Raw genomic sequence first — 9,807 nt, forward strand, 5'->3', positions numbered from 1 at the left:
ATCATAGTTTGGTTTAGGAAATGCCTAACATTATATATAACACCTAAAGCACCAGGAGATCATACTGAAGTTAAATAAAGCTGCACCACTGACAAAAACTTAATAGTCCAGATTTGTTTCTCCTGTTTTTGGTTCAATTATGAAAGTTTTTTTTAAATCGTAACAATAATGATAATAATGAATAATTTAGGTGGTCAAGATGACTTCTCCACGTTTCCCGTTTGTCGTGATATCCCACATTTCTCAGAAAATACTCAAACCTGGCAGCTCATTGTTGCTGCATTGATCTCACCAGAAACACAGAGAGGGGGGAGGGGGTCTCATTTTAAACAGAACTTTCTGACATTACTAATGAGCATAATGGATAATACAAAACAATTCTGCTTCTCACCCCACTTTTGTAATAGATTGGCTCAATAAGAAAAACAATATTGACCAATGAAAAACTAACTACTGTGCGTATGATGCTGCCATGTGATACGACCCAGCTCCTTCAAATGTATTTTATAGAACAAGACAGAGACAAACGTGAGTTGCTGTAGTGCAATGATAAAAGAGACCACCCCCCTAAATCTTTTAAATCTTGGCTGACAGACAAAACAGATACTAACAAAAAACTGAGTGTGTGTGAGAGAGAGAGAGAGAGAGAGAGAGAGAGAGAGAGAGAGAGAGAGAGAGAGAGAGAGAGAGAGAGAGAGAGAGAGAGAGAGAGAGAGAGAGACCCTGCTCTTCTGGTTTCAACTAAAGAAAAAACTGGATCTATTAGTTTCAGTGGCCACTCCTCACGGACGTCTACCCACTTAAAGGGTTGATGTTTTCATTCTGCAGGTTCAGAGGAGGAAACATTCCAACAGGTCAAGGTAAAAACAAGCATTTTTCAGGTTTACTCTCTAATTTTATATCATATTAAAATCAATGTCATAATGTTTTATTACTACTAATAATAACCTGTAATATAACCTTCTTGGCAGAGGTAATTAGGCCGGACTACAACTTTATGTCCTCTACTGTATTACACACTTACATACACTGTATTTTACTCAGGGATAAAATGGACCAAAAACAAAACTCACAGGTGAAAATGAATCTGACGAACCTCGGAACAGGACCAGGACAACCTCAACCCAAACCTCAGGAGAGGGAACAGTGGGCCAGTAAGGTGGAGTTCATCCTGGCAGTAGCCGGACACGTTATTGGTTTGGGAAACGTCTGGAGGTTTCCATATCTTTGCTACAAAAATGGAGGAGGTAAATCTTTGCTGTTGTCGTAGGCTCCCTGGGCCGGAATCAATATGTTGATCAATTGATGTGTTAGACAATATTTTGCAAATGCCGGCACTGGACAAACTAACAACTGTTGACTGACCTCGGACTGGTTTCAGAAGTGAGGGGGGGCAAATGTTATGTGCATCCCGTAATGAGCAACAAATTGATGACTTGATGTTTTTGACCACGGAAACATGGAGCTCTGTGCATGGCTCCCTGCAGAGCTCATACATTCTTGGCTACTGTAGACACATGCTGACATATGGTGTGCAGGCGACAGGGTGAAGATTCTCTCAGATTTGCTCACCAGTGGTCCCTTGGCCCCCTACTCCTGGCGCCCCCGTGACTAACATTGATTTTTATTTGTGTGCAATATTATAACAGGACTTTTTTTTTTGTTTTTAAAGGAGCTTTCTTCATTCCTTATATTTTGTTCTTGTTCACCTGTGGAATACCGCTCTTCTTCCTGGAGACGTCTTTGGGCCAATTCACCAGTCACGGTGGAATCACATGTTGGAGAAAAATCTGCCCTCTGTTTGAAGGTAAATCTTCACAGTGTTTGTAGCTGTTTAGTATATTATGATCTGCAAATATAAGAAAATATTAAAAAATACTAAGTGATCATAAAACTACCAACAAACATTTTAGCTTGAAAGCATTTTTCATTATTTTGTAACTGCTGCTTGTATTTTTTGTTTTCTTCACAACTCTTCCATCAATGAGATCTCAGTATTGGACGCTGCAAACATGTATAGTGTGTATTCACAATGTCACATTTTAACATCGCTCACTCTCAACAGGTTTAGGTTATGGAAGCCAAATTGTTGCTTTTTACACTGGGGTGTATTACATCATTATACTGGCGTGGGCGTTTCTCTACCTGTTTTCCTCCTTCAAGTCTGAGCTCCCCTGGGCGAGCTGTAGCAACAGCTGGAACACAGGTACGGGACCTCGAGACTTTATACAGATATCATGCATCTGTGCAGTGTGATCAGTGCCTCTCGTATTCTTACATGTCAGCTTGGTGTTTGGACCACGGCCCCAATCAAACCTCCTCCCTGCTCCTGTATGGAAATAGCACATCTTCAGTTGTGGAGTTTTGGGAGTAAGTAGCATGAATTAATAATATTCATTCATTAATATTAGCTTTGGTGTTTTTCTTTTTTCATTGTTCTTTATGTTCCTTAAATAAACTTTGTGACAGGAGGAGAATCTTGGGCCTGTCCAGTGGAATTGAGCATATTGGAAGTATTCGTTGGGACTTGGCCCTTTGTCTTCTTCTTGCCTGGATATTGTGTTACTTCTGTGTCTGGAATGGAGTGAAGTCCACAGGAAAGGTACAGCAATCAGATCTCATGCAAACTCTGTTATTATCGTGTTCAATCTGACTTGTAATCTCACTATTGGTTGTGTCTCAGGTGGTCTACTTCACTGCCACATTTCCGTATGTGATGCTGGTGGTGTTGCTTGTCCGTGGGCTGACTTTACCCGGGGCTAAAGAAGGGATTACGTACTACCTCTACCCTGACCTGTCCCGCCTCACTGATCCAGAGGTAATCATCCTCATCATCATCATCATCATCATCATCATCATCATCATCATGATTTCCCAGAAATTACATTTATACACAACAATCTTGGTTTATCATATATATTTGCTATATACGTTCACAGACTTTGATCTTGTAAGACATGACAGTTACACAGATGTGGTCAGGGAGGGAGGCATACAGTATATATACTGTATAATGCAGATGACTCCAGATCAAGCTTTTGTATGTGGTTTTGCTTTTAATTAAGCAAAAAAGTACTTTGTTTAATACTAAGGAGAGAAAGTGACCTTTGTTGAATAATATGAACATAAAGTTGGTCGATTTCCTGCTCTCTAACATCAACTCATTCAATTCCCTGAGGTATGGATGGATGCTGGCAGCCAGATTTTCTACTCCTTTGGAGTTTGTACAGGGGTTCTGACGTCTTTGGGAAGTTACAACAAGTACAACAACAACTGCTACAAGTTTGTATTATTTAATCTTCACACACTCTATGGAATTCAATTGTGTTCAAGCTGACTGGATTTGAGCACAAGTTTACGCATATATTTATTTTACTTCCGCCTGCAGAGACTGTGTCTACCTGTGCCTGTTGAACAGCCTCACCAGCTTTGTAGCTGGCATCGCCATCTTTTCTGTGCTTGGCTTCATGGCAAAGGAGCAAAATGTGGATATATCGATGGTGGCTGAATCAGGTATAGAGTTTTAGAACAATGCCTGATATAAACCCAGATCAAGGCTGATGAAATATTTAACAGTTCTCTCCCTGTACATTTGCAGGTCCAGGTTTGGCTTTTATTGCCTATCCTCGAGCTGTGGCTCTCATGCCATTTCCTCAGCTCTGGGCTGTTGCCTTCTTCATCATGATCATCTTCCTGGGATTAGACAGCGAGGTAGGATGACATGAATCAACTCTGTTGTTGCTGTGAATGTTATGTTCCGACACCGCGGGCTCTTTCTTACACCCGGTGCAGAGCAAGTGTATTCACTAGTTCCAGACCAGCACGGATCTCATGGGCGTGAACAGGTGTGGTGAGGTGTATTATTTGTGCATTGCTATAGTCAGTGTGAAGCAATGGTGGTGCCGTATTTCACTGTTATTTAAAGGGCATAGTATTACAGCAGCCTCTATTATGTTCCCAGGCCGGTGCACAACACATGAAATAAGCTTTCCAGCATTGTGAAAGAAATCCAACAAGGTGTCAATACACCTGGCTTATAAGTGGAATAGCAGATGGCACTGATTGATTTATGGCATGTTATGCCCAAAACACACCCAGGATTAATAATGAGACTATGTGGAATCCTTCTGAATTATTGTAACCTTCTTTTCTCCTCAGAATATAGCCCATCCATTTCTTTTGAAAATCAAACAAATGTATCTTTTTTTGCTCCCACAGTTTGTTTTTCAAGAAGCTCTGGTCACGACCATCTCCGACATGTATCCCTCAGTCTTTCACAACCGCTGTCGACGTAAACTCCTTCTTCTCGCCATCAATGCTGGAAGTTTTTTTATTGGTCTTCTGATGGTTACAGAGGTGAGTGTTTTGTTAGGACAGTTTCTATAATGTTAATATGTTATCTGGACCTGTCTATGGACCATAACACTGGACAAACACTATGATACAATCACAACTTCTCAGTGATTAGTTCTGTCTCTTGTCATTTTTCAGGGAGGCCTTTATATTTTCCAGCTGTTTGACCACTACGCCGCCAGTGGGATGACTCTCCTGTTTTTTGCTGTTCTTGAATCTGTCTGTATTGGATGGGTCTATGGTAAAGAGCAGTAGTCCACTTGCAGGGTTCATCTTGGGTCTTTTCCTTTTACAGCTCGCAGGAGACAGGAGATGTCTCTGAGAGCAACATTGCGTATATAAAAAAATATTTTCAGAATGCTTGTTTTGCAGTGTATTCTACATACACGCGTTTACATTTACACAGGCTAAACTAGAATTGATGTAGTTTAATTGATGCTTTGCATTCATGTAGAGTTACAGACCATATTGTTAGCTATGTTAAACCAGTGGCTCCCCACCTCAGGCTTTGTGAGGCAATAAACAGGACATATTTTTTACAATTTATGGGAATAATCACAGGTTTGGATAGCCACACCGTAGACAGACATCACAAGATAAAAAAGGTTGGAAAACCCCTGCTTCAAATCCACAAAACTTAATTTTCAAAGTTAGATGAGATCCCAAAGTTAGGACTTTTTCTAAATTTGACAAAAAACATGTGTGAGACTGAAATAATTTTAAGAACCTAACAATTCTTATTTTCTGAAGGTGCTGGTCGTCACTATGATAACATCAAGGACATGATTGGATATCAACCCTGGCCTTTTATGAAATATTGTTGGCAGTACTTCACAGCAGCCATCTGTACTGTAAGTATCCGGAGCTCATAGCTCATCAGCTGATGCTTAGTTTGACTTCATTGTACTTTCGACTTTTAACACAGCAGCAAATTGTACATTTTTCTGTGAGTAGTATGTTTGTAATCTGATCATTTAAATTAGTTTTCATGCTTTCTTTTTCCGTTCTCTCTTTTTCAGTTTACATTACTCTTCACTGTGATAAGGTACACTCCACTCAAATTCAACAACACTTATGAATACCCCTGGTGGGGCTACACCATTGGAGGATTTCTTGCTCTATCGTCAACACTCATGGTTCCTCTGTGGATGCTGTACGCTGTCAGTGTCACTCCAGGAACAATGAGACAGGTATGATCCCGTGTTGTTCATGAAACAGGGTCAGACTCAAATGTTAGAATGGTATCAACTGAAAACAATCACGGTATATATTAGCTTTGGAGTGTCTGTAAAAGGATATTTGAGTGAATTTATGCAGAAACTTTATTTTTCATGTACATTATGTTGTATAGCTTCAAAACAGCCTGCTGCATTAGATCTGTGCACCCAAGTTGTTCCAGATCAACAACACAATTCAGTAGTAAACATTAGGAAAGCATGGGCTACTGAGCTACAGCCCTAAAACCTGCCCCCTACTGGCTGTTACTTGTCATCAGAGAAAAAAAAATCATGGTTCAGCAGATTTGTTATTTTCCCATTCTGTGATGGAATTACTTGGAATTTGTCTCTTTAATTTCATTATTTTTTGTTCTCCTTCACACAGAGACTTAAGGTTCTGTGCACTCCATCCAAAGACTTACCCAGCACAGCATTAAAGAAAGCATCAGATCCTGAGTCGTTCCAGACGTTCACAGACTTGTGTACACTCCGCAAGACAGACAACCTTGACAACACAGATGACGGCGCTCAGAGAACATCTGTAATTTAAAAAGCGAGAGGAGGAAAAAGGACTGAAGAAAAGAACGATTTTTAAATCTCTAGTGAGTTCCAGTTGGCAGAACGTTTCCGACACTGAGTTATGTTACAGAAGCTACTGGAAATCACACTGGACAGATTATTGCACTGTTTCCTGTTTGACTTTGAAAGCATTCACACTGTGTATTTTTCGGTTTTTCTTTCTGTCTTTGACTGGTTTCTCACTCCTGTGATCGTCTGCCCTGCACTGACTTTCACCTGGGCCATTAAGTCTGTTTTTAGTGATTTTTTTTTGGTATGTTTTCCAGTTTTCTTTGTCAGTTTGTCTGTTCATTTGACCTCAGTTCACCTTGTTTTGTTGAGTTCTGGAGTTTCTTTTGTCTGCCTGGTTGATTGAAATTGTATTTTCAGTCAAACCTGCCCTTGGCCTTGTCTGAATTCTGCAATTTAGATGCGAACCACAACACTGGGAGCTGTTGTTGTGAGGACGCCTCAATGATGAGAAGCTGATTGAAAATCAATGCCTTTTAATTTGCTTGAAAACTACATTTATCAAATGGCAAACTCATTCTCTTATATCAACTTTAGGTTAACTCACATTTGTTTAGCTTTCTGATGTTTTTATAGGTGAGTTTCCTTTTTGTTTTTGAGTGTAGAGCCTCACACAATTTGAATTCAAAAGATTCTGAGCCAATGCTTCTCCACAGAAGTGAGCAGTACTGCTATGTTCACATGGACAGTGAGACATCTTCTGGCTGAACTGACACATTACACACAGATACAGGAAAGACATGAAGCTGCTTGGTTTTGGTGTTTTGAAATCTTGCACACACACAAAACAAGCTTAACATTTTAAATGTATTGTGCCTGCAACAACTTGATTATTAAGAATAATGTGATGTAAATGTTTCTACATAAATAATTTCTTGATCCCCATCCCCAAAAAACTTATTGTAAGTCGCTTTGGATAAAAGCGTCAGCTAAATGAAAAATGTAATGTAATGTAAAATTACAAAAAATACCATAGGGGTGACCTTCAAACTGAGACATGGCAGCAAAGTCATCCAAGGTGCTGGAGCCCTGGAATTTCACATTCACGTAGTCAAGGAACAAACTGCCTGATAGCAATTTAATCTGTTTTTTCAGGGTAATTTTTCTTCTAGATGTTACCTCCATACCCAGAATTTAACCATGTTAAAAATATTTCCATGCACTAGTATATTTCCTGTTTTCAACAATTGTTTTCCAGATGTATAAAACAATTTACAGGTATGGTAGTTCTTTCCCTTCAGGTATGAACAAAATCATGGATTTGTTGGATTCAGTCAGACTTTATTCTCACAATATTAGGTCTAATGTCGATTGTCACATGTGGTGTGAAGCCTGTACACAGGATTAATATTTCTTTTGCCCATGCTGATATAAATTAGATGGAAAAATCTCCACGTGGACAAAAAAAGATGAGTCAACACCTTTATCAAAACAGTCAGTGAATTATAATCTTTACGGAAATTAAAAACAATTTTATATTCAATTTTTATTTTATTTTGGCTATGTTTTACCTAATAATCTGTCAGATGAGTGAAAACTATATTTGACAATAAACAGCGTTGGGCCATTTAAAATAGAGCCATTTAAAATAGAACCACCAGAGGGTGCTGTAAGTACTTTACTTTATCTGCACGTCACAACACAGTTGGACACAATCAACCATGTAATATGATGTACATGATAATTACATGATAACAGTTTGGATGGAAACATCCTTCCTATAGAAACACACAGTTTAAAAACAAAAAAAATTAACCTTCTGATAACACCAGGCCGAACAAACTCAACATTAGACTTTCCCATGAACAGGAATGTGATCTCAGGCTTTTACACCCACCTTATATTTATGTTGTGTATTGTCACCGCAAGGACAATAAATTATATATTTTCCAGACATTATAACCATTAATTTGTGTATTAAATGGCCTTAGTTGTAGTAGATGTTCCTGTAACATTATCAGAAATTTGGGAAGTGGAGGATGTAATGAGATGTAATGGAAAGTTTTTCAAGGACTCTTAGGAATGTGTTTAATTTCTTGAATGCAGTGTTGGTGATTTGTAATGTAAGGTAATCTGTGTGTGCACAGCGTATGTGGGAGGGTTGAGCATTCGACCTTAATCCTCTGGTGCACACGAGTGTCTGAGCAGTGGAAGCAGAGATTAGACAGATCTCGAATCTTCAGTAAACGTTCATCCCAATGAAACATCATCGTCTAATAGGAAACTTAACAGCAACTTCATCAAATTATCTTTATTTGTTTTGAATCACAGGTCAGGATCTCGTCACATAAAACAACTCAAATTATTTTCATATTTTTTGACTGGGCCTCAAAAGGAAAACAGCTGTGATCTTACCCTTCTCACCTAATGATGCTTGGCCTTCTGCCACATGACACATCTAGAATTTTGTCTCAAGGATTTTTCAGTCAATCTAAGAAAACAAGTAACCAATCTGTTATGTAGCCTGACCTCAATGGACTGTGGGTCTATGGTAGGTATGTAGGGCAACATGAAGATATGTATGAAAAAAGAAGAACGATAGTAATCGATCATCAAAATAGTTACCAGCTAGTTCCCCGTTGATGAATTAAATGTTTTTAGATCGCCTGTAAGCAGATATTAGAAATGTAATTCTTTTAAGTGATTTTTCACTATTCTAAAGAGATCCTAAAAAGAATCATCTTCTTTTTATTTTACACACAGTAAAATGGATATCTGTATTCTGTGGTAAATTGCAAACAGTATTCGAACAAATCCTTCCTTCCTCTTCATACCTTGCTTCATAACACTACCTATTGCTTTTAACGTTTTCTGCAAGTGGTCTGAACATTCAGCTTAGATTCAAAGAAGTCCATTTTTAGTCTGAGTCTCTGAGTAAGAATGAATATAATGAAAAATGGAGGAACAGGAGTCTCTTACTTTCACCGGTTGACATTTAATGTGCTATAACATGTTCTAGTTTTTTATCATATGTGTGTCCTGACCCACTAACAGATTACCCACAGTTCCGCTTGACACAGGTAGGGACTTCCTGTTACAGTTTCGTTGCCCTTAGCCTCCACGGGAGTGTGTAAAGTACTTGTATAGCTGTTAAGTATAAGGCTAATCCCAATTACTTGTTGTTGACGTGTGACTTTAGGCACGAGGCAGGCACCCTATCGATCTAAGCTTTTTGAGATTTCTAACCTGCGCCAGGCTTCTACAAGCTTCTATATCAATCTCATTTAGAGCTCAGCTCCCACAACCTTGGTGTCCTAGATGCCCCATATACGCAAATCACCAACCGACCTTTCACCAAGTGGCAAAATGTAATGCTTCAGTAGTTTTATTACTGAAGTAGAACATTTAATGAAACTGTATGCTCCTATACCTATCTATCTATCTATCTATCTATCTATCTATCTATCTATCTATCTATCTATCTATCTATCTATCTATCTATCTATCTATCTATCTATCTATCTATCTATCTATCTATCTGTCTATCTATCTATCTATCTATCTATCTATCTATCTACTTAAATGCCATCTAAAATCTTGTGATAAATAATTTACACAATTACTACAATATATGACGCAAGCATGCTCAAATCGGGTCATTTCAGTTCAAATTGATTTTGCCTTAATGTTCATTAAAATGTTTTTAATG

General features: G+C 38.6%; 1 protein-coding gene across 1 annotated transcript; it reads left to right on the plus strand.

Moving 5' to 3' along the window:
- Positions 1-993: 993 nt before the first annotated feature.
- slc6a22.2 (solute carrier family 6 member 22, tandem duplicate 2) lies at positions 994-6,279 on the plus strand. The gene is made up of 14 exons (XM_034586353.1): positions 994-1,247; positions 1,673-1,807; positions 2,066-2,206; positions 2,286-2,370; positions 2,470-2,602; positions 2,684-2,818; positions 3,179-3,282; positions 3,389-3,513; positions 3,599-3,711; positions 4,219-4,356; positions 4,492-4,594; positions 5,104-5,204; positions 5,373-5,543; positions 5,956-6,279. Exons 1-14 carry the CDS (start codon positions 998-1,000, stop codon positions 6,118-6,120), a joined length of 1,899 nt encoding a protein of 632 aa, XP_034442244.1. The 5' UTR covers positions 994-997; the 3' UTR covers positions 6,121-6,279.
- Positions 6,280-9,807: the final 3,528 nt, after the last annotated feature.

This window comes from Hippoglossus hippoglossus, chromosome 5, assembly GCF_009819705.1.
Source record: "Hippoglossus hippoglossus isolate fHipHip1 chromosome 5, fHipHip1.pri, whole genome shotgun sequence".
Lineage (NCBI taxonomy): Eukaryota > Metazoa > Chordata > Actinopteri > Pleuronectiformes > Pleuronectidae > Hippoglossus > Hippoglossus hippoglossus.

Excerpts from the sequence above, each read along its gene's own strand:
- slc6a22.2 (XM_034586353.1), top strand. The coding sequence starts at position 998 with ATGTCCTCTACTGTATTACACACTTACATACACTGTATTTTACTCAGG. Across the intron at positions 2,603-2,683 it reads GAGTGAAGTCCACAGGAAAG|GTGGTCTACTTCACTGCCAC; the intron begins GTACAGCAATCA and ends GTTGTGTCTCAG. Across the intron at positions 4,595-5,103 it reads CTGTATTGGATGGGTCTATG|GTGCTGGTCGTCACTATGAT; the intron begins GTAAAGAGCAGT and ends TATTTTCTGAAG.